This window comes from Trichosurus vulpecula, chromosome 2 (assembly GCF_011100635.1).
Source record: "Trichosurus vulpecula isolate mTriVul1 chromosome 2, mTriVul1.pri, whole genome shotgun sequence".
In the NCBI taxonomy this organism is placed as follows: Eukaryota; Metazoa; Chordata; class Mammalia; order Diprotodontia; family Phalangeridae; genus Trichosurus; species Trichosurus vulpecula.
In genome coordinates, this window is record NC_050574.1 from 117,386,032 (window position 1) to 117,411,293 (window position 25,262).

Consider the following 25,262-nt stretch of genomic DNA (forward strand, 5'->3'; position numbering starts at 1 on the left):
TACTATGTGCCAGGCATTATGTTAAGGGCTGAGGGTACGGAGAAAGGCAAGAGACAGTCCCTGCCCTTAAGGAGATCACAATCTAATGAGGGGAGACGTCATATAAACAAGGCAAGTGACTTGCTTAAGGACACACTGTTAGTATTGGAGCTGGGGCTGGAACCCAAGTCTCCGGAATCTGTTAGTGCACGTCCCCCTTGTGAGTTTAAAAATAACTTGTGCTGTTTTCTCTCCAGGCGTGGAAGAAGCGTTGGTTCATTCTTCGCAGCGGGAGGATGAGTGGGGACCCAGACGTGCTGGAATATTACAAGAATGACCATTCCAAGAAGCCCTTGCGGGTCATCAACCTCAGCTTCTGTGAACAGGTGGACGCAGGCCTGACTTTCAACAAGAAGGAGCTCCAAGAAAGCTTTGTGTTCGACATCAAGACCAGTGACCGCACCTTCTACCTGGTGGCGGAGACCGAGGAGGACATGAACAAGTGGGTGCACAGCATCTGCCAGATCTGCGGCTTCAACCAGTCGGATGAGAACTCAGGTACTGCTGGGGCAGATAGTCTTCTAAAGCCGTCGCGGGGTGGGAAGAAGTGGGGAGGAAACTCATGTCTAATAGAAGGGCTCCTGGGACAAGTCACTGTCCTACTATGATTTAAGTTTAGTGTTTGACGAACTATTGCCCAGGTAGAGAAGGTGATTGCCTTTTTGTAATTGAATAGAAGCATTTGGAGGGTTATAAACTGTTCATCTTCTGAAGGCTTATTGAAAGTTACTTTGGGGTAACTCCAGTAGCAGACAGGATGATGGCAGATGATATGTACTCTACTTTCTTCTTCTGGGGATCTAGATTTCGAGAGATGATGATGATGTTGATGGTGGTGGTGGTGGGGTGGTGGTGGTAGTGGTGGTAATGATGGTGGTGGTGGTGGTGATGTTGATGTTGATGGTGGTGGTGGTGGTGATGTTGATGTTGATGATGGTGGTGGTGGTGGTGGTGATGATGATGATGATTTGAAAGGTTGTTTCATGAGCCACTGTAGCCAAAAAATTTATCACCTAGTGACCAGCCCTCTGAAAATAAGTATTTCCAGATTCAGGTAGGCTGGTCTTGAGATGACAAGCACACTGTATGTCATGGAGCTTGTACTCAGAGCCTTTTTCCAGCTGGGTAGGTCTTACTAGGGTCTACCTCTTCTAGCATGACCTTCAGTAACTCAGGGTAAACTCTATACTGCAATGAGCCAACAGAGGTTTGTTTTGTAGAAAAGAAATAATTTTGTCAAGGAATAATAGTGATAATAACCATAGCACTATTAAGTCAGATTTCTTCTCACCAGTCCCATAAACTGAGGAGTGCTTGGATTTTTTTTTAGTGGGGAGAAAGGAGGAGACTGGGCTTTTATATTTCCCTAGCTTTGGCTGGAAGTACTGGGGCTATTTGTGGACCAGTCCTAAAACTTACTGGCATGGAAGCTTTAATCTGTTTCACTTTTTCAGCCTCGGACCAGTTTACTCCCTCCATAGGTCGCCTGGTGTCTCTCTGCTCCTGGGGGCTCACCATATTTGCTCTGGACTTAGTGTGGGCACCCAATCAGCTTTAGGCCCCCTGCAGCCCAGAACCCCTAAACTCCAGGGATCTCCCAGCCTCAGCTTCCTTTGGTAGTGGGGATTCCAGCTGTGAAGCACCAGGCCTGGTAGAGTGACAGAATTATTAGTCTCATTTTGCCAATGGGTGGGGGGGGAGGGGAGGTGCATTTCTGTGACCTCTGAAGGAGGCACATCCAAGAAGATAAGGAATGGCTTAGAAAACCTTTTCAGGGACGCTGCTGTTTCTTGTTTGTGATGCAGTCAGAATCACCCAAGCACCTTTTGGCTCTGTGTGCCCAAGACCACAGGCAGCATTCAGCAGCAGCACTATACACAACTGAGGAGACAGAGAGAGGAAGCCACCCAGTAATACCAGACTCCCCCCTGTACCCCCCTCCCCAAAGCCTCACTTTGCTATAAAATGGCTTCAACTTACTCTTTCTCATCTTCAATCAATCCTCTGAATTTTCACTTTGGGGTTATTCGTGACTTTAGCTGTAGGATTTTAATGATAGGTAGCGTCTGCTGATTTGTGAGGGGAAAAGGTAGTCACCAATGTGGGTCTGATCATCTCTGCCTTCCATTCCCCCCCAAACAAAACAAAACAAAATAAAAACAGCCGTACAACAAGTGACCAAACAACATTTGAATTTTTTTCAGCTTAGTCTGGGATAATTTAGATTTAGACCTGTTGAGAATATTGGGGTACTGACTTAATGACTCCTGGGAAGTTTTTCTCCGAGCCCAAGGAGCTGAAAATTTCTATGCTTCCTTGGGCGAAACTTAGTGCCACCTGGACTGTTTCCTGATCACTTGTTGGGTATATTTTTGGGGCTCTTCGCTTAGTGGGTGAGTTAGTCTAAGCAAGAGTCACCAAGGCCCTTCCAACTCTTAAATTCTGTGATTTATGGAGGGGGGATGGATGCGCTAGGGGTGGGGGTGGGGAGAGGGGGAATTGGCTCTAAAGTGAATTTCTGTAAATAGAATCATATTTTTGTATAGACTCTTTCTATTGAATTGGAGAGCGCAATTCTCACAAAGGAGAATGCTTGCCTCGAGATATAATAAAACCTGTGCTTATTGCTTTTACTTTGAGGCTTTATATTTTGATGGTGCTGTGATTGCATTGATATGACTATTCTCTCCCATGGTATAGATAGCACCTCATCTCCACTTTCTTGGGCTGTGTGACTGTTTTCCACGTAAAACGTCCACGGAGGGACTGACCACTCAACATCTCCAGGGTGTCCTCTAGGTCTGTGGATATGGGATGGAGGCCCATGGAGCACTGGGCTGTCCGTCAGCCTGTTATCCCTGGCTCTCACTCCCTGGCCAGCCCTCCCACCACCGTTCCAGTCCAACAGACCTTTAGTATTGCACAGACCTGTTTGCATGTTGTCTTTCCTGTTAGACTGTGAGCTCCTTGAGAGCTGAGACAGGCTTTTGCCTTTCAAAATATGATGGAGCCAAGGGAGCCCTGTAAGCCAAAAGGCTTTCCACCGAGTCAAGGCTCTGGCATTCCCCAGCTATGTGACCTTGGGTAAGTTTACCCCTCTAGACTTCAGTGTCCTCCTCTCTAAAATAAATGAAATTATACTCACACTACTTAACACATGGAGTTGTTTCAAATAGAGTTCTTTATAAACCTTAAAGGAAGTACAGTCAAGTGACATGGGTTGAGTCCTGGCACCAAGACAAATGACAGGCACTTCTTAAGACTCAGTTTCCCTGCCTGAAAAATGGGGATACAATGTTACCAGTCTCCCTTGGTCATTGTAAGGAAAAAGCTTTATTAAATGTAGATGAGTGCCATCATGCCTAATTGGAGGGCAGAAGGGATGCAGTTCTTGAAGACAATAAAAGGGTCCCAGTGCAACTAGAGGGTTTGTGTCCTGGGAGGCCCAGCCTCACTAAGTACTAGGCAGTGTAATAGAGAGATTACGTTCCAAGCCTGCCTCAGTTATGTGACCCAGAGAAAGTCACTTAACTGCTCTCAGCCTCAGTTTCCTCACCTGTAAAATGGAGATAAGAGCACCTACCTTCCACAGTGGTGAGAATCAAACTAAATGTGCTGAGTGCTTTGCAGACATTAAAATGTTCTATGAATGACACCAATCATGATGATGACGAGTCTTCCCTAATAATAATGATAGCCGGCACTAATATAGGATTTTGAGATTTGTAATGTGTGTGACAGATATTATCTCAACAATCCGGAGAGGTAGGTGCTATTACTATCCCTATTTTACAAATTAGGAAACTGAGGCAGACTTGTCCAGGATCACACAGCTAGTAATGGTCTGAGGCTGGATTTGAACTCAGGGGCTTCCTGATTCCAAGTCCAACACTCTATAAATGCTAGAGGTTTGGGCCACCCAGAGGTGCATTTGGGGGCCAGGGTGCACCCTAAAACATTTAAACACTAAAAACCTTACTGAGAAGAGTTCAGAAAGTACAAATGATAAATCACTTTCCCGTGAGCCTTTGTCCCTGGTGAGAGAGAGAGAGACAGAGACAGAGACTGGGTCTTACCTGGTCTTCCGCAGTGACTTACCTTGTCTCTCCAGGTAAACATTGCTTCAGTCAGTTCCTTCCCAGCGGATTATCTCAGGAGATATCTTTCAAGGTTTGTTTGTGTAACTGTCTTGTTAGAGCTATTAATAGCTGTTAATAGGGATCATTTAGCATCTTTTGTGAGACCTTTACAGTGGGAATAGTATTATCTTCCATCTGGTGAGGGCCTATGCTTGGGGTGTGTTAAAAAAAAATTCATTTGTGTAGCATATCTAGTTTCTCCCTTAGTAAAGCCTTTGAAAAGGAGGGTGTACCTGAGGGATAGAGGCTCAGTCCTGAGGAGCAGGAGCTCAGGAGGCGGGAGACCTGGGGTCAAATTCTACCTCTAACTTTAGCTTAGTGACCTTGGGCAAGCCTTTTGATCTTTTGAACCCTCAGTTTCCCCATCTGTCAAAAAAAAAAGGTGTTTGTGGATGGATAATAACACCTGTAGCATTTCCTTCATAGGATTGCCGTGAGGCACAAATGAGATGATATACAGAAATTGCTGAGCAAGCCTTCAGGCTCCATATAAATACCAGCTATTGGGGGTATCATGGGTTGAAAGCAAACTCATCTAACCCAGCATCTCTAGCCAGCCCCAGACATGCTTTGTAGCCCAGCCTGCTGCTCAACAGGAAACTTTAGCCTGTCTAGGCACCTTGCCATCTGCCCTGCACACTTTGCCCCCGTTGTCCCTCTAGGTATAGGACCTGTGATTTCATTGGTGTAAAGGAACTTCCCATAAGGAAAGCCTCATGTCTTAGAGGGTCACCTAGAGCAATGAGAAAGGTTAACGGATGTCACACAGAAAGTATTAAGTCAAAGGCAAGACTTAAACCCAGGACTTTCTGACTCAAAGGTCAATGTATGCTCTCTCTCTCGCTTGCTCTCTCTCTCTCTCTCTCTCTCTCTCTCTCTCTCTCTCTCTCTCTCTCTCTCTCCCTCCCTCTCCCTCTCTCTCCCTGTCCCTCTCTCTCTCTCTCTCTCTCCTTCTCCCTCCTTCTCCTTCTCCCTCTCCCTGTCCCTCTCTCCCTTCTCTCTCTCCCCCCACCTCTCTCCCTCCTCTCTCTCTCTTTCTCTTTCCTGTGCCTCTCCTCCCTCCCTTCCTCCTTGTCTTTCTGTCTTTCTGTCTCTCTCTCTCCCCCCCCCCCCCCTCCTGCACCTGTCTCTGTCTCTCTCTCTCTTTCTCTCTCTCCCTCTCCCTCCCTTCCTCTCCTTTCTCTCTCCCTCCCTCCCTCCCTCTACCTCTCTCCCTTCTTCTCTCTCTCCCCCTCCCCTCCCTCTCTGTCTGTCTCTCTTACGCATAGCTCTGGAAACAGCCATTGATTTCATGCTATCATCGCTACTGGAAGGGGTGTGAGAATTGATTACTCTTTGGTTCTGCTTCAGCATCTTTGTGACAGCCCAGACCAAAACTCCATTTCCAGCTTCTACTAGGACCCCAAATTTGTTGCCCTTCTCTGTTAGAGTCTACATTGTGATGCAGGTTTCTTGAGAGCAAAAGTTCATGGGGAAGTGATTTGTCATTTAAAAGTGGCACAGGTGTAGCTAGGTGGTGCAGTGGGTAGAGCACCAGCCCTGGAGTCAGGAGGACTTGAGTTCAAATCCAGCCTCAAACACTTAGTAGTTGTGTGATCCTGGGCAAGTTGTTTAACCCTGTTTGCCATATTTTTCTTTACTGAGAAGGCAGGGGTATCTGTTGTGAGCTCTCTTCTCTCTCCTCCTCCTACCTCCCAAATACCCCTTTTCCTTTGTTCCAGCCTTCAGTCAGATATCCCTTCTCTTGCCAAGGCCAAGCCTTCCCAGTACTTGCACCATTGATCCCACCCCCTTCAGGGTCCCCTGGGAGCTTTCCCAAGTCATCCTTCCCTCCCTTCTTTTATCTTTCCCTTTCTGTGAATTCCTTTCCTGCCTTCTATAGGCCTTCTTCATCCTTTTAAAAAAAAACAATACAAATTAAAATCCTCCCTTCTCCCTGGCATCTCCCTCTATCCCTCCTCACTTCCGCTGCTCAGCTCCTGGAAAGAGTCATCCAGTCTAGCTCCCTCCCTTATGCGTCGCTCACTTCCTTGCTCTTTGGGATTCCCCCTGATTCTTTACTGGAGCTGCCCTCTCCAAGGCTTCCAGAGCTCTCCTGCTGGCTGGGTCCAGGGGCCTGATTGTCCTCCTTGGCATCTCCCTGTCTGGCTGCTGCTCGTTCAGAGATTTCCTGCTTCTGATGTCATTCCTATTCAATGGTGCTACTCTGTATCCTCCTTCATAACTAGCCCTTGTCTTCATTTTCCATGCATATCTTTTTTTTCCATATAGCATATTTCATTTTATTGCACTTCACTTTATTGTGTTTCACAGATATGATAGGTTTTTTTTATTATTCCTATTAATTTATTTTTAGTTTTTAACATTCACTTCCACAAGATTTTGAATTCCAAATTTTCTCCCCATCTCTTCCCTCCCACCACCCCAGCATGCATTCTGATTACCCCTTCCCTCAGTCTGCCCTCCCTTCTGTTACCTCCTACCCCCTTCTTTTATCTCCTTCCCTTCTATTTTCCTGTAGGGCAAGATAGATTTTTCTGCCCCATTGCCTGTATATCTTATTTCCCAGTCATGCATATCTTTTAAAAACCTAAATGAGTCTGTGAGTTCCCTGTGCATCCACATTTGTCGTTTTGATTACTTGTCCATTCCCTCCCTTCTTTGGAATATTCACTTAAACTCCCTTGGCCTCCTTTTCCTCATCTGTCCATGCCTTTGGAATTTTATTCTTGAGAACTTCCCACCTCTCTTGGGCTGCCTGTCCTGAGTAACAGTCAAGGCAGCTTTCATATTCGTTTTCCAAATAATTCAAACTTGTCATCTCATGCAAACCTCTACATTCGGCCCCTCCAACCACTCAACTTCATTCACAATAGTCCTACATACAAGTATCAGGAGCTAACAATTCTAAACCAACCTGTCATGTTGAAGACAAAGGGAGGTCACATGCCCATATCTGCCAGTTAGGAATGGAAAAATGGCCACATTTGTGAGCAGGGTTGACTGGAGGCCAAGGGTGGGAGGATGGAATGGGATGCCCTGAGGATATACAGATGTTGCCCAACCTTTTTTGGTTTGCTTCTCCATAGAGAAGATCCTTCCTCAAGAACCACTGCAGACACGCTGAAATACATCCTGGTATGGTGCCATGGGAATAGAGTGCCAGACTTGGAATCAGAGGATCTTGGTTTAGCTCCTATTCCTGATACTTATTACCTGTATGACCTTGGTCAAGTCACTTAACTTCCCCTGGCCTCAGTGCCTCCCCTCTATAAAATGAAGGGGTTAGACTAAGTTAAATGGTTTATGAGAACCCTCCCACTCCTATGACGCTATGATTTATTTTAAAAAGACTGCTAATAGTAACTTGCATTACAGTTGTACTCTATAGTTTACAGAGCACTTTCTCTGTGGCCATATTGTGAGAGGATGGCATGCACAATTTTATCCTCATTTTACAGATGGGGAATCTAAGCTGTGAGAGGTTGTCCAAGGTCACACAACTAATACATCCTAGTGCTGGTATAGGAGTTCAAGTTAACTAGTGTGGCTGGATGGACCACCTCTATACCATGGGCCTCAATTTCCTTTGTGTAATAATATTTATTATTATAGCACTGGGCCTGGAGTCAGGAAGACCTGAGTTCAAATCCAACCTTAAGATACTAGCAGCGTGACCCTGGGCAAGTCATTTAACTCTGTTTGCCTCAGTTTCTTCAACTGTAAAATGAGCTGGAGAAAGAAATGGCAAATCACTCTAGTGTCCCTGCCAAGAAAACCCCAAAGTTGTACATGCCTGAGCAGTATGATAACAGCAAGCATTTGTAAAGCATTGCAAGGTTTGCAAAGCACTTTAACATTTTGTCTGTACGACAACCCTAGGATGTAGGTATCACCCCCATTTTTCAGATGAGGAAACTGGGGCTGAGAGAGATTAAATGATTTGCCCAGGATCACACAGACGTGTAAGTGTCTGAGGCTGGATTTGAATCCAAGTCTTCCTGACTCCTAATTCAGCACTCTATCCGCTGGGCCACCTGGCTGTCTTCGATTTGTATATAAAACAGGGAGGTTGAATTTAATAATCTCTAGGGTTCCAGCTATCTTTGACACTCTGTGATGCTCCACGGCCAGCAGAGGTTTCTAACTCCAGATGGGATGACAAAATTTCCTGCATCTGGATGGAACTGGAAGACATTTGCAGCATCTTATTTTTTAAGAGTTGCAAAGAAGGCTTCTGGTTGTCTAATATTCAGCTGGAAAAGGTTTCATGGCAGATGGATTTTTATTATTTTTTTTTCCTTGCTCACTGCTTTTCCTTTTTTCCCAATCCCCAATCTCCTGGCTCTTCCACCCACTGTTTTTCCAGCCAAAGAAGTCTTTAAGAAGAAGCTGACAGGATCAATACATTAGTAATCTAAGCTTGGATATCACTGGCAGTGCAGGGAAAAGAATAAGCTCTTTCCAATAAGGAAACTAACAAAAGTCACTGAACGTCAGCAGTGGAAGGGTCCTTAGAACATAGAATGTGAAAACACCAAAGTTTAGACCTGGAAGAGACCTGAAAGAATTGGCCCAAGTGATTATCCCTGGTATCTGAAAGGCTGTGGAGAATGGGCCAGGTGCCTCAAAACTGTCGAAGAGTAAATATTGTCTCAAATATTTAGAAAGGGATAAAAATAGAACAGGCAGACCACAGGCCCATGAACTTGGCTACAATTCCTGGCAAAATTCTAGAAGGTGTCATTAAAGCAATGGCTAATGAACATCCGGAAGGGGGAGCAATTAGGTGGCAGCTTGGTGGATAGAGTTCAAATCTGGCCTTAGGCACTTAGTAGTTGTATGACCCTGGGCAAGTCACTTAACCCTGTTTGCCTCAGTTTCCTCATCTGTAAAATAAACTGGAGAAGGAAATGGCAAATCACTCCAGTATCTTTGCCAAGAACACCCCAACTGGGTCAGGAAGAGGACATGACTGAAATGACTGAACAAGTGAATGTCTAGAAAAGTAAGCATTGATCCGTGACCTGACATGGCTTTATCAAATACAATTCCTGACATATGAGGAATTCAGAGAAAGGTGGGAAGATTTGTATGAACTGATACACAGTGAAATAAGCAGAACCAACAGAACAATATTCTCAGTTACTGTAACAATGTAGATGAAAAATGTCACCAAAAGCATGTTGAAATCTGAATAAAGGAAAAACCAATTGAGGTTCTAGAGAAGAGATCATGAAACTCCCTCCTGCCTCAAGGCAGAAGGAAATTCTCCAGAAAGTCATCATTCTGAAAATAAAAATTAACTCTGAAACTCTCACCTCCTCAGCCCCTTCTGCTCCTGGGGCCCCTCCTTCCCTTTGATTGGAGAACATTATTGGGGGCATCTGGGAACTCCTCACAGACCCTCTATTTGAGGAGGAAAATCGGGGAATTCACCTCATTTCCTACCCTACTGACCTCCTGGATTTCATGATCTGCAGAAACTGATCATTCTGAAACCAACTGACATTTTCCCACATTGGCTGGAGGACTTCATCATGTCCCCTGTAACCTTGCTTGGTCCTTCTTCCCAGCCCCCTCCCCCACAACTTCTTTTTATGTGTTGTTGTCTTCCTTTCTTGGAATGTGAACTCCTTGAGGGCAGGGACCATCTTGTGCTTTTTTTTTTTTTTTGTATCCCCAGCACCTAACACAGTTGCTGGCACATAGTAGGTGCTTAATAAATATTTATTGACTATTGACTTTTGAGAGAGGTGAGGAACAAGGATGACAAACCAAGTGTGTATATTGTCCAGTATGTTCTCTGACTCAGACATTTTTGCTTGAATGTATTTCTTAGTCACAAGGGATCATTCCTTTTGGAGGGAGTGTTCCAAATGACTGGGATGTAAAGACAGAAGGTGTACTCTAATATTCAAATAGATCTATGATCTTGTCAATTCAGGAGTTTCTATCGCTGACCCAGATCACAAGTCATCTATGCCAGCCCATCACAGGATGGCACCTCTTTCTTCCCAAAAGTCCAACATAGTGTCTGTTCAACAGGTTGAGTCCTCATATTAAAGAAAACAACAACACGCACAAGTCATGCCAAGTTAATTTTATTCCCTCTTTTGACTGGGTTACTAAAGGGGTATATCAAGGGGAACACATTGGACATAGTTTACTTAGATTTCAGTAACGCATTTTTTAAAAAGTATCTCATGTTCTTCTTGTGGCCAGACATCAATACAGTTTGCTGGATTTAGTTCTAGATGAATGCCTGAATTCAAAGAGTAGTCATTGTTTCAACATCATCTTGGAAGGAATTCTTCTATAGAAGGCCCCAGGAATCTATATTTGTACTCAAGTTGTTTTAGATTTTATCAGTGTCTTGGATAAAGACATTAGTGCATGGATATCAAATTGCAGATGGTGCAGAGCTAGCTAATACATTGGATGACAGGATCAGAAGGAAAAAGGATTTTGTGTCAGGCTAGAATATCAAGCAGAAAAAAATAAGATGAAATTGAATAGCAATAATCACAGTATCTTACATTTGTGTTAAAAAGGAAAATTAACCTCCGAAGTACAAGATGGAAGAGGCACGGATAGGGGGTAGGTTGTCTGAGAAAAGAATCTTCATAGATAGCAAACTCAATATTAGTCAGCCAAAAAGTTAATTCATCATTGGGAGCCTCTTCAAGAAGGTAGTCATCTTGAAGTATTCTGTGTTGGTCATAGCACATCCAAGATGCTGTGTTCAGATCTGGGCACCATATGTTAGGAATGGCATTGACAAGCTGGGGAGCCTCTAGAGGAGGATAGCCAGAAGGCCATATTAGAACTGTCCCAAAGTGGAATGAGCTGTCTTGGGACATAATTGGTCCCCCCTCAACTTCATACAGAGGCTGGATGACCACTTAACAAGCGTGCCACAGAGAGCGTTCTTGACTGGGGACAGGTTAAATTAGATGTTCCTTCTAATCTGCAGATTCTGTGAAGTAATTAGATTTTGTGATTTTCACAAATGTGTGAAAAATCGCCACATCTCAAAGTGGTAAGGGTTCTCAGAGGTCATCTTAACCTCCCTAGGTGAACCCATACCTCTAAATTCCACACCACTTTTAGTGGTCCAACCCATATCTCTAAAACATTCCTGATAAAGGTTCATCTAACTTCTAGTGACAGCGAAATCGCCACCTCATTAATCTGACCATTTCTTCAGAAGTCAAAATAGCTAATGGTCTACACAGAAAGAAAGGCATTGGTACCTCCCCACCCAGCCCACAGTGACCACTCATTAACTTTATACCCTGCCCCCCTTTCCCTTTCTCCCCCCTTCCCTTCCTTCTTTCTTTCGCTTACTCCCCAGAGAGCTGTAATTGGTGAGCTGCACCAGAGACAGAATGGAAACAGCCCCAGGCAGAAAGCATTGAGGAATTATTCATGATTGAGGCATTCCCAGGTGAAAGAGCTCTGGATCTGGGAGTCAGAGAAACTCTTTGTATCCTTAAGTTAAATAGATAAGCTCTTTGGACCTCAGTTTCCTCCTCTGAAAAATGAAGTGCTTAAACTCAGGGTTTTCTGGCCAGGAAAACTCAGGAGTCTCAACTGAACCAGATTAAAATGTAATTGGAAATGTTTAGCAAAATAAATAAAATAAAATATAATAAATAAATAAAATAAATAATATAAATAAATAAATAAATAAAATATAATAACATAGGTAATGTTCATTTGTAGTTTTCTAAGTCATTATGCTGGGATCCATTTCTATTTGAGTTGACACCTCTGGCCTGGAGGATCTCTTAGGTTCCTTCTAAGATCCTTCCATAATCCAGTGCACTCTGGCAGTCACAAGTCCCCGTCTAGCCTGGCTGCAGTTTCCCTGATGCCAGGGACCCTGCAGCTCCATAACTAGATCTCCCAACCCTTCACTGTTCCTAAGAGCCAGACCCTGGCGAGCAGTTGGTCAGTCACTCATAAGGACTTTGTGACCCCTGTGATCTCCCAGAGTGAGAATGCTGACCCTGGAGGTACACCAGTTCTTTGCTCTCAGGGAGCAGCCAGTCCAGTAGGAGCTGATCAGCAAGTGAGGAAAGGGGCAGAGTGGGGCCCCAAAGAGAAGTCCATAAGAGCTCTTAGGAAAAGAAGAAGCCTACCAAGTTAGGCAGTCAGGGCTGCTTCTCTGGATGGCAAAGGATGAGAGTCAGGAGGTGGAACTTTGATTCTGTTCTGTGGCTAAAGTGATTTTCCTCAAACTACATCAGCTTCCCCTTATTCATCAAACCCCAGCGGTTCCTCATTACCTCTAGGATCAAATAAATGGTCCTCTGTTGGGCATTTAAGGTACTTTACAACTCACCCCCTCCTCCTACATTCCCCACCCATAGTCTGTGATCCAGATACCCGGTCTTCTCAATTGTTCCTTGTATGTATGTATCACTCTATCCCTATCCTTCTTTCCTTGCCCCTGCCTTTCCCCATTCTAGGAGGGTCTCCATCCCCATCTCCACTCTTAGATCCCTGGGCTTACTTCAACTCATCTCAAATCACCACCTTCTACGGGAGACCTTTCCTGGTATCCTCAGCTGCTGTTGCTTTCCCCACTCAGACTACTTCCCATTTATTCTCTATCTTCTTCTATGTATCTCGTTGGAGGCAGCCAGGTGATGCAGTGCATAAGAGCACTAGACCTTAAATTAGGAAGACCTGAGTTCAAATCTAGTCTCAGACCCTTATGAACTGTATCACTTTGGGAAAATCACTTACCTGTTGCCTGCCTCAGTTTCCCCAACTGTGAAATGAAGATCCTAGTGGCACTTTCCAGAAATGTCATGAGGGTCAAATGAGATATTTGTAAAGCACCTTGCAAACCGTGCAAGCTATTATAAGTTATTTTCATGCTGTCTCCCCTATTAGACTGTGAGTTCCTAGAGAGATATTATACTGATTACATATTCAGAATTTTTCAATGTATTGATTGGCTTTGTTGATTGTTTTTTTGTTTGATTTTTTTCTTCCCTCATTTTTTAAAAAATTATTTGTTCTCATTGTGTGGGAGATGGGTAGGAGAGAGAGAATTTGGGACTCAATTTTTTTAAATGAATGTTTAAAACTAATAAAAACATCACTTGTTATATGGTATGACTCTCTTGGTGTGAGGAGTGCGGAGGGGAGGGTTACTAGGAGAAATTCTAGGGATGGAAAAGAAAGATGTAAAATAATTTATATTTTAAAAGAAAATGAATATTACAAAATCACAAAGAACAAGCATGGCCCCACAGAAGAGGGCATGATAAAACCCTGCTTCCCCCCCAACCCCCATGACTTTGCAGAGGTAGGAAGTCCACGACTGTGGATTATTGCATATAATGTCAGATTTTTTGGATATATTTATATGTTTTGCTGAACTTTTTATTTTTTCTTCCTCTTTTTAAAAAAAATCTTTGTTTTAAGGAATGGCTCTCTGGGAGGAAGTTGGGGGAGGGATGGAGATGAAATTTATCTTTTAACAAAAGATAGCAATAGATACTCATTTTTTTAAAAAAAATCATCAACTAAAGGACAACCTGCTGGTGATGAGACTGCAAATGATTTTGAATTAGCCAGGAAAAACTCATCCATTCCTCTGAATCCTCCATGCCACGCCTGAACCTGTCCCGCTCAGAGTTTCTAATGGATCGAGTTGACAATTTTAACGTTCTTGTTTCTGAAAATGAATAATAAAAATAAAATCTATATCTTAAGAGGAAGTGTGATGTAGTAAAGATAACCTTGGACTTGGGGTCACGATGCACAGTTTCATGACATCAGGATTCTGGGGCTTCGAGCTACCAAAGACCTTTGAGGTCATCCAAACCAAACGTCTTCATTTTACAGAGGAGGAAACTGAGTCCCACACAGGGTCACCCAGTAAGTAATAGATCCTGGGTTCAAACCTACATCTCTTCCAAATGCAGTACTGCTAAAGAAGCAATCCCAGCATTTCCACTAACTTCAGTGAGCTTACACAAGTCACTGAACCTCTCAAGGCCTCAGTGTCCGCCTCTACCAAATTCATTAGATGATCTCTGGAGTGTTTTACAAACAGTATCTCTTCCGGTACTCACAAACCACCTTGTGAGGTAGGTGCTATGGTTACTCTTCGCATTTTAAAGGTGAGAAAATTAAGGCAGACAGAGATTGCTCCCATCTCTAAACTCCTTGTTGTTCAGTCATTTCAGTCATATCTGTCTATTTGTAACCCCATTTGGGGATTTTCCTGGCAAAAATACTGGAGTGGTTTGTTATTTCTGTCTCCAGTTCATTTTACAGATGAGGAAACTGAGGCAGACAGGGTTAAGTGACTTGTCCAGGGTCACACAGCTAATAAGTGCCTGAGGCCAGATTTCTTCCTGGCTCCAGGCCACCCTGTCCACCGAGCCACCTAGCTAGACCCCACATATGACTCGATCTGTCACTGAAGATGCCCTCCCCTTTGTTGTTGTTGTTGTTGTTCCGTTGGGTCTGACTCGATATGGACCTATGGATTTTTGTCCAGAGGGTTTTCTTGGCAGAGATGCTGAAGTGGTTTGCCATCTCCTTCTCCAGTGTGTCCCCATTTTGCAGATGAGGATCTGAGGCAAATCAGGTTAAATGACTCATCCAGGGTCACCCAGTGTCTGAGACCTGATATGAACTCCGATCTTCCTGACCCGAAGCCCAGTGCTTTATCCACTGTGCCACCTCAGTGGCCACTGTGTGTGTGTGTGTGTGTGTGTGTGTGTGTGTATATATATATATATATATATATATATATGTCTACAGAGACGTCTAGAAATAGAGGGGTATCTCTGGCTTCGCTTAATTTCCCTCTACAGCATTCCTCAAAGGTGGCCTGCTAAGCTTTGGTCGAAAGCCTCCAGGGACGGACAATCTAGTACCTGCTGAAGGAGCTAGCTCCGTCTGGGCAGCAGGTTTTTCCTTCCAAAAGCAGAAGGCTTTTCCTTCCAACAATCCTAAATTCACCCTTCTGCAGTGTCTATCCACCGCTCCTAGCTGACCCTCTGGGGCTAAAGTCTGTTTTGCTTTTGACACGATCACCTTCTCCCTTCCAAACTCAGCACTCCAGCCACACTTCCTATGGCTTGATCTCGGTTTCCCTAACCATCTCCCCTGGACATGTTCTAATTTTTTTTTTAATTCTTCCTAAACTGTGGTGACCAGACTAGAACTCAATACTAGAGATACAGTCTGACCAGGAAGGAGGAGGGGGATGAGAATTTCTGACATCTGCTAGGTCTGTCCTTGGCCAGCAGATATCCAACTCCACCTTCAAGCCTTTCTAGCTTGGTGGGACCTACCAAAACCTGAGCTTCACTGTCACGGCGCAGGGTTCCATCAAGCCCACAATGAGACACCAGAGCAGGACGTGGTACAGGCCTTTAAAATACATTCTAAAAATTTTTTGCCAGGAAATAAAGTGTGCCTTGCCGGTGAATAGTTTGAAGACTCTAGTTTTGTCCCTAAAAATTGGGACACTTGCCCATCTCCAATCTTCTTATATTACCTGTGATTTTTCACAGTAATCATGGTTCTTTCTGTGACCTTTAATGTAGCTTTTCTGGACCTGGTAACTCATTGAGAACAACTAAGGGCAGCTAGGTGGCCCAATGGATAGAGCTCTGGACCTGGAGGAAGAGACCCGAGTTCAAATCCAACCTGAGACGCGTATTAGCTGCGTGACCCTGTGCAAGTCGCTTAACTGTTTGCCTCCGTTTCCTCATCTGTAAAACGAGCTGGAGAAGGAAATGGCAAACCACTCTAGTATCTCTGCCAAGAAAACCCCAAGTAGGGTCACGGAGAGTTGGACACAACTGAACAATAAAGGTGCACTTATTGTCACCTCACTTGTCTTGAGCCTCAACTCTCCATTAACCATTTTTGTTCTCCCCTTCCAAATCTAGCAGAACATTTTCCTTGACAGTCAACCAGTCAGTCAATAAGCATTTTTTAGCACCTACTTTATGCCAGGGATTGTGCCAAGTGCCGGGGATACAAAGAAAGGCAGAATACAAAGAAATGGGGTGGGTGTATATTTTTGTTTGTCTTCCTTGTGCCCTCTTTGTTCTTCCTTCCATTTCTTCCTTTCATTTATATTGTTGGGGCCATTGTGTGTACTGTTTTCTCAGCTCTGCTTCCTTTCTTTGCATCAGTTCATGTGCGTTTTTACAGGCTTCTCCATATTTGTCACACTCTTCATTTTTTAAAGCACAGTGGTAGTCATTTATGTATCGAAGTCTGTTTGGCTGTACCCAATTGAGGGGCAATCAACTTACTTTCCAGTTCTTTGCTATCACAAAACAACAACAACAAACTGCTGTAAATAGTTTGGTGGGTATGAGGACTTTCTTTTTTATCAATACCCTACTTGGGCTATATGCCAAGCAGTGGAATCTTTTTGTCAAGGGATGTTGACCCACAGGTAGTAAATTTTGGAGTCAAATCAGTCACAATACTTGAACTATCGCTTTTTATTGTCTGTGAAAGTTATTTAAAAGGTTACAGGTACCTGATGTTCCCTCAAATATACAGCTGTCATTCGTGAGCTGAATCTTTATTCATTTGAATCTTTATTTATCATTCTTTATTGATGGTGACCTTGAACTCAAGGTATGGTCATCCCCCTCCCTCATTGTGTTTTCTCTGTAAACAGCTGAAAATCATGCTGATGTTGACAATAATTGGGCCTCCCTTTCAAATAGCACTTTGCAGTTTACAAAACACTTTCATGACCTCCATTGCATTGAAATAAGGCATCCTTATCTTCCATTTTATAGATGAGGAAGCCTAGGTCCAGGGAGAAATGACTTGCCTACATTCACACAGTGGCCAAGCAGGATCCGGAACCAGGGTCTCTCGACTTGTACTCCCAAGCTCTTTCCACTGAACCATCTGTTTACACAGACCTTGCTGTTCCCCCTCATGCATTACCTCCCCTTTCCTATGGGAAATCCAAATGTTGTGGCTTTGGATGAGGGCCATCTGATCCCAATGTTTGTGGAAAGTGAGCTGGACCAGCCTGTTCTCTGCTCATGCTCGGTGGCACCCAGAGCAGAAATCCAGCCAACTAGGTGAAATGTGGGAAGAAGCTTATATATAGGGGGAAAAGTTTAGTGTTGAAAATAATCAGATTATCCCCACCATTGGCAGGACAGACCTAGTCCCTGTTCTAGGAAGGTGGGAGTTAGCATAATGGAAACATGGAATGTCAGAGCTAGAAGGGACCTTAGAACAAAGAACGTTAAGAGTCCGAAGGGACCTTACAACATAGAAAGTCAGAGCTAGAAGAGGACAATATATAGAATGTCAGAGTTGGGAGGGATCCTAGAACATGGAATATCAGAGGGAAGAAGGGGAAAGGAAGAATTTATATAGTGCCTACTGTGTGCCAGGTACTGGGCTAAGTACTTTTTACAAATATCATCTCATTTGGTCAGAGCCAAGAGTGACCTTGGAACCTAGAACATCACAGCTACAAAGGACCTTCTAACACAGAACGTCAGAGTTGGAAAGAGAATTAGAACACGGAATGTTAGAAAATAGATTGTTACAGTGATCCAAGACAATTCCAAAAGACCTATGATGAAAAATGCTATCCACCTCCAGAGAGAGAACTGATGAACTGTGAGAGCAGATTAAAGCATGCTTTTTTCACTTTATTTTTCTTGCCTTTTTTGGTTTGTTTGCAACATGGCTAATATGGGAAGGGGGACAGGGAAATAGATTGTTAGATCTGGAAAGGACCTTAGAACATAGAATGTTAGAGCTGGAAGCAACTCTAGACTACAAAACACTTTAATGCTGATCACAGAATATTGGAGATGATGTCTGACTCTTGCGTGTGTCATGGACTTCCTTGGCTATCTGGGAAAATCTGTAGATCCCTTCTCAGAATCATATTTTCAGATAAGGAAATGTCAAATTTCAATTATGGGTTAGTGAAAAGTAAAGATGTAATTATTTTTCCCCTCCAAATTCATGGATCCCTAAAATCTCTCCATAGACCCCTTTGGGTTCTTTGGACCCCAGGTTAAGACCTCAATCTAGTTCAAGTCCTTTGAGGTCAGAGAGGCATTTTGGAAATGCTAATTTCTGTTCCTGGCCTTCCTGCCCATAATTCCCTCTGTCATCTTCTCTCTCAGAGTGTCTGCCTATTTTACTGGGGAAACCATGGCAACATGGGAGGGAAGAAAGGGACTGGCCTCCTTGCAGTGCAGGGAGTGGTTGGTTCTCGGCTGGACCTCCAGGCACAGCTTCTGTCTGCTTTGGGTGCTGGGACCCTCCCCTGGACTGTGATAGGAAGGACAGGCTTCACAGGCAACGGAGGAGCAGGGAGTGCTGAGACACAGGGAACAAAAGACTGACTGTGTTTGCCTGGTGACATTTTCACTCAAAGGTCAAATCAATTCGGGAAAAGTACTTTCTGTGCCCATGTCATTCTACATAGCATCATTTCCCTACTTTATGATTCTTTACCTCCCTTCCTACTCTGTGCCCCCACCCCCTTCCCAAGGGAAATGCCTCTGTGACCCTTCAGCTGCTATCTGGCCAGGGGATAAACCCCAGCCTGGGAGCTGGGGAATATTAGAGTATGATTGGTGGGTGGGTAGTTTTTCCCTTGTCTCCTCAGAATTCACGTAACACTTCATTTGTTCTGTTCTTATTTTAGAACATAGTGATCCTGAGAAAGTAATTTCATCCCCCTGGGTCCCTCATTTCTTTTTCTGTAAAGCAGAGTCACTCTCTTTTTCCTAGCCCTTTATCACAGAATTATTAACAAGGAAGCCTAGATTATCAGCAGGGATCATAGAGATCACCTTGCCCAACACACTCCACTCATTTTACAGAGGAGGAAATTTGAGGCCAAGTGATTTGCCCAGATGGTACTGCTAAGGACCAGAACCCGAGTCTCCTGACACCCAAGCCAATGCCTTTCTCACATCTACACACATCTGGATAAAGTGAATACTAAGCCACATAGTCCTGACTATAAGAGCGATGGATGTTTGTTCCACTGGGTGTGTTTACCTGCCCTTTTTTCCCCACTCTTAAGGTCCAAATTAGCTATGTGAACAACTCCAGTTATTCTGGGACAGAGGACCACTGGGCCTTACCCTCTTCCCTGCCTCGATGTCTTGAAGCCCCCAGGCAACTGTCATCTTAACTACTTGAAGAACCTCCATCCCTTGCCGTCTGCCCCACCACTGCTCCCTGAAGACTTCACCCTTTCCTTCTGCCCTGAAGCCAAACTTTCTTTTGTTTGTTGTTTTTCCAACTGCAGAGTGGGCTTCTTGAGAGCAGGGACTCTCTAGCTTTTTCTGTTTCTATCCTTAGTGCTTAGCGCATTGGTACATAGTAGGATCTTAACTTTTAAAAATTCATTTAAGTCCCTTGACCTTCCTGCGCATTGGACTAGATGACCAGCTCTAGACCGTGACCCGACAATCCTGAGGTCTCTTCCAGCTCTGTTATTCTGAGATTCTGCCTGGCCTACGGATGGATGGACCATGGGCAAGAAGACTGCCGAAGCTCATATTGCAACTGGGGCCCTAGCGGGGAGCAGAGTCTGTGTGAGGGATAGCTGTCTAGGAGCCAGGGGTCACCGCCTGCGGAGGGGGCAGGAGGCTGACTTGGGTGACACACTGAAAGGCAGCTTCAGTGTGGGAGGCTGGAGACTGAGAGCCTGGCAGCCCCAAGGTGGGGGAGGGGCCCCCACCATGGGCTAGGCCTAGATGCCGACTGTGAAAGGCCCTACAGATGGCCGTGCAGCTGCAAATCCAGGCACAGGCTCCGTGTGTGTGGGGGGAGAAAAGGACGACTGGACTTTCATTCAAAATCAAATCAACCACTCTTTTTTTTGAGTGCTTGGTATGTGTAAGGCCCTGTCCTGGGTTCTGTGGGGGTACAAAGGCCTCAGCGTCAGGAGACATGGGGATGAGTCCTGGCTCAGCCGCTTACTGTGTGTACATTCATAGCCTTTCAGATCTGTAGCTGGAGGGGATTATCTAGTCCAAACCACTCGTTGTACAGATATGGCAGCCAAGTCCCAGAGAGGCGGTGACTTGCACAGGGTCATACATGTCAAATCAATAAACATTTATCAAGCACTAATTTCATAAATTAGCCATTTATTGAGCTATATGCTAGACACTGTGCTAGGTGCTGCAAAGAAAGAAGGCAGTCCCTGCCCTTGGGGAGTTCCCAGTCTAACAGAGGAGACAACGTACAAATGGCTATGCACAGACAAACTAACATATAGGATAAATTGGAAATAATCCACAGGGGGGAAGCACTAAAATCAAGAGGGATTGAGAAAGGCTTCCTGTAGGAGATGAGATTTTAGTTAGAACCTGAAGGAAGGACAGGAGGCAAGAATGAGGAAAGAAAGCATCCGATTTGAGGATCAGTAAGGAGGTCAGTGCCGCTGGATTCAGTAGTTTGGGGAAGAAGGGGTCGTTGTTATTTGTCCTTCATTCTCCAGGGAAGGTGATGCCATGACATGCAAGTAAATTGGATTTAAGTGAGGTAGGGCTCTGCAAAGTCACCAGCCTCACTTTCTCCTCCAGAGTCTGTGGGTCCAGTGGCCAGATATAGATCTGGATGACTGGAGATGGCCCTGGATGCAGTGGGAGACCTTGGCCTTTTTGAGCTTAGGTCTTTCCCAGGTTTTAGTTTGTCTGAGGCAACAGCCATTCAGTGACTAAGGCTAGGTAAGAAATGGGGTAAAGATTGGCCTCTTTTACCTAGTCAAGAGGTTTAAGAAGACTGGAAAGGTAGGAAGGAATGAGGGCAGGGAGGGCTTTAAAAGCCTAACAGAGGATTTTATATCTGATACTGGAGCCAGCGGGGAGCCACTGAATTGTCCTGAGTAGGGAGGGTGACGTGATCAGCTGAGTGGAGGATGAGCTTGAGCAGAGAGACTTGAGGCAGGCAGACTCACCATCAAGCCATTTCATTAGTCCAGGCATGAGACCATGATTAGTGCCTGCACCAAGGGGGTAGTAGTGTTAGAGGCGAGAAAGAGGCATATGCAAGAGATGCTAACGAAGGTAAAATAAACAGGCCTTGGCCACAGATGGGATATGGGGAGTGAGATAGAATGAGGACTTGAGGATGACACCTAGGTTGAACCTGAATGACTGGCAACATGGCGGTGCCCCCAGCAGTAATGGGGAGTTTCAAAAGAGGGGAGGGTTTGGGGACACAGGGAAATATGATGAGTTCAGTTTTGGACATGTTCAGTTTAAGATGTCTGTGGGACAGCCGGCTTGAGATGTTCAACAGACGGTTGGAAAGTGTCAGCAAAGTGATTAAGGCCTGGGTGAGTAAATTTAAGAATAATCGGCATTGTGTGTTGTTTGTCTTTCATTCTCCAAGAGAACCATGACCTTGTGGAGGTGATGCCATGACAAGCAAGTGAATTGGATGTAAGTGAGGGAGGGCTGTGCAAGGTCACCAGCCTCACTTTCTCTTCCTAGTTTAATTTTTTTTTTTCTGTACTAGGTTAAAGAGGCCATTCTTTGCCTTATTATTTTTTTTTTACCTAGCTCTCTTCAAGGGTGATAGGCTTTTCACCTCTGCAATAAAATCTCGCTATTTTGCTACATAGACAAGTTGGTTCTGTTTTACTGTTTTATAGTAGCTCACTTGATTTCGGGGAGATGGGCACAATTCTTTCTGTCTGATTTGACTGGCTAAACCATTATGCAAAAGGTAGGAGGTTAGAAGGTAGAAGACCTTAGCCAAGGTCTTGCACTGTATCTGGGTCCTCTCCAGTCATCGTGATGTGTATCTGGCCACTGAACCTGGCTCTGGAATCAGCGTAGAGATGAGCATTGAATCTGTGGGGGCTGAGGAGATCACCCAGGGGAATAGTATAAAGAGAGAAAAGAAGAGGGCCGAGAAGGGAACCTTTTGAGATACCCCTGGTTAGTGAGCATGACCTAGATAAAGATCCTTACTGAGGGAGACTGAGAAGGAGCCCTCGGATAGGAGAAGAATCAAGAGAGTAGTGAGGAGAAGCCAGTGGTTGATGGCATCAGAGGCTGCACAGGGGTCAAAGAGAATGAAGATTGGGAAAAGGTGCAGAGATCATTGGTAACTTTGGAAAGAGCAGCTTCACATGAATGATGAGGTAAAAGCCAGACAGCCTGCAGAGAGCTGAGTAGGATAGAGGGTGAGTCAGGATTCAAACCCAGGTGCCATGACCCCAAATCCATCAATCTTTCTTGTCTCCCAGCATGATCTTGGGTATACTCTGATTCCAATCCTACAAACATTTGTTAAATAAGCTACTCTGTGCAAGACACTGTCTGTGGCACTTTGAATACAGAGTTGAAAAAGCAGCACAATATCTGCTGAACTTCAAGGACCTTACAGTTTGATAACTGAGGTGGTGCAGTGGTTAGAGAATTAGGCCTGGAGTCAGGAAGACTCCTCTTCCTGGGTTCAAATCTGGCCTCAGACACTTATTAGCTGTGTGACCCTGGGCAAGTCACTTAACCCAGTTTGCCTCATTTTCCTCACCTGTAAAATGAGCTGGAGAAGGAAGTAACAAACCACTCTAGTATCTCTGCCAAGACAACCCCAAATGGAGTCACAGAGAGTCAGACATGACTGAAACGACTCAGCAACAGTAACACATACATAGTTAAAATCCAAGGTATGTTGGGCCAAGTGTGTAGGAGAGGTCCTACAGAAAGGGATGAGACTTGGGGAGGGAGGTCCTTTCTGGGAGAGGGCAGGCAGAAATCTGGGAACATCAGAAATAAGAAGGGGAATGGCATAAGATAAGGTTGGAAAGGTAAGATGGAGCAAGATTGTGTAGGCCCTTCAACGCTTGGCTATTTTCCCGGGCTTAATAAATACAATGATGTCCTCAGAAGCTAGTAAAGTGTATGTTTAGAGAGGGCAGATCACTATTTGCTGCCCCTATGCTGAATAGCCCTAGACTGCTGAGCTGTCTTAATTCTTGTGTCTGTTTTTTATAGTTTTTCTGTCTTGCCCACCTCTGTCATTTAGTTCTCACCTTGTATACCCTTACCCATTTCTAGTTCTCTGCTTCTGCTCTATTGTAAGCTTGAAAACGAGGGCTCCAAAATGGTTAGATCTTGTGTTTGTTGACTTAACAAGCATTTACAAAGTACCCATTGCATGCCAAGGTTGGTGCTAGACTAAGAGTTTCTTTCCCAAAGTGCACAGGAAGGAGGTTAGTGCCGCTGGATCCAGTAGCAGACTCTGGCTGCCCTAAGACTTTGTTTGGTCCCTTCTTGGTTCTCTGTTTTCTTCTAGAGAGGGGAGTTTACCACATAACTAAGTTCTAGGTGCTTCAGCTTAGCTGTCTTTTCTCTCTAGCTGAACTGGGCCCATAACAAGGAGCAGGATGGTCTGGTTTGGTTTCCTTCCAAATAGAGAGAGAACCTATGTGTCCCTTGGTTGTACACTTAGAAATTCTTTCCTCCGCATTTTTCATCCCCCAAACCATAAATATTATTGTGCCTCCCCCTTCACCACCCTCCCTGCCTCTCACACACACACTTTGTAGATAGAAAAACTGAGGTGAAGTGATTTTCCTAAGATCACATACAAGTGATATTCCCCGAGATTGCTGCAAGATATCAACCCCAAACAGATCACTCAAATCTAGGTACTCTGACTCAATCCAGATCCTTCCACCTAAACCAGGCAGCCTCTCCTGACTGAAACAAAATGGCCAGAGTGAGGGAGGACTCGAAGGGCAAAGAAGAACAGGAGTGGGAGGATAATGGGCCCCTATGTAATTATAAATTGACTGTTTATTTTTAAAAGCAGCAGTCATACTCTCTGATTGGTCCCTGAAGACTTAGTAGGCCAGAACACAGTATATTTCTCAGAAGACAGACTAAGCCACCGGCTTATCAGAGAGCATCCACCAGGTTGGTGTCTCTTTGGGGGCTTTGGAAGGTATCAAATTCTGAAGGCAAATCCTCTACCTTCCCCTTTTTCTTGCTCTTCCACACCTCCTCCCTCTCTTTCTTTCCCTTCCTTCTCTCGTCTATCCTCTTTCTCCTATTCCTTTTCCCTTTCTTCTTTTAATTCTTCCTGATCTTGCCCCTTCTTCCCTTTTCCTGTTCCTCCTTTCTTTTGCCCTCTCCCATTCCTTCCCTAGCCTTCCCATTCCTCTCTCTGGTCTTACTCTTCTGACTCCCTCTAGACCTGCTCTTCCGCCCCCCCCCCAGTCCTGTTCCTTTTCCGGCCTCTCCTTCTCCCTCCTCTGCTTTCTCTTCTTTGAAGTCCCTGAGACACATTCCATCTTAGTCACATGCTAAAGGTCCAGGGCATGAAGCTCCCAGAGTTCAGATCAACTGTTTTCCCCTCTCCTCCACTCCCTTTCTTCTAGAATTTTGGGTGAGGCTGACCGTTTAAGTTTTGATTTTTTTTTTTGGTAAATATTTAAACTCTCCTTACACTTGGGTTTCCTGAGTAACCAAAAAAAACCCCACAGAGTTATTTTAAACTCTCAGTACCGCTCAGTCTGGACCTTGGACAAACAGGACCAGTCAGATTGCCCTTTGGTATCCTGCAAGAATGGCCAGTGTGGAGAGATACTGGCCCACTGAGGCTGGAAGGCAGGATGTATTTTGATTTTTTTCCTTGTCTCTCACCCTTGCACCCAGCCTGCTTCTTTCCCCGTCCCCACACCCCACCCCCAGCAGATTGTGAGGTAGTTTTGTTCCTCAAGGGTCAGGTCCAGCCGCCCACCACTGTCCTCTGACCTCTCTCCTTCCCCATGACATAAAGAGTGGGAGAGTCAGAGCCCTAACATTCCCAGAGGGGGGAGGGAGAGTGGGACTGAGAAGAGACTCTTCTCTCAGCCACTTAAAATCAGAAGATTTAGAGCTGAAAAGATGGACAGAGATTCTCTCATCTAACTCTCTCATTTTACAGGGAAGGAAAGGTCCAGATTGGTGAAGTGTCTTACCCAACAGCCAAGAGTGGCAGGGCTAGAGTCCAGGCCCGGGTCCTCAGACTCCAGATTCACTGCTCCTGACACTATGATGTCCTGGTTTTCATTTA

The 25,262-nt window shown here is 44.7% G+C and overlaps 1 protein-coding gene across 1 annotated transcript in view; it reads left to right on the plus strand.

Annotated features, from left to right (window-relative positions):
- GAB2 (GRB2 associated binding protein 2) overlaps nt 1-25,262 on the plus strand; it is a 249,467-nt gene that overhangs the window by 141,141 nt on the left and 83,064 nt on the right. Inside the window, exon 2 of the mRNA XM_036747132.1 lies at nt 237-537. Within this exon, the coding sequence (XP_036603027.1) occupies nt 237-537 (301 nt within the window). The remainder of the gene's footprint in view (nt 1-236; nt 538-25,262) is intronic.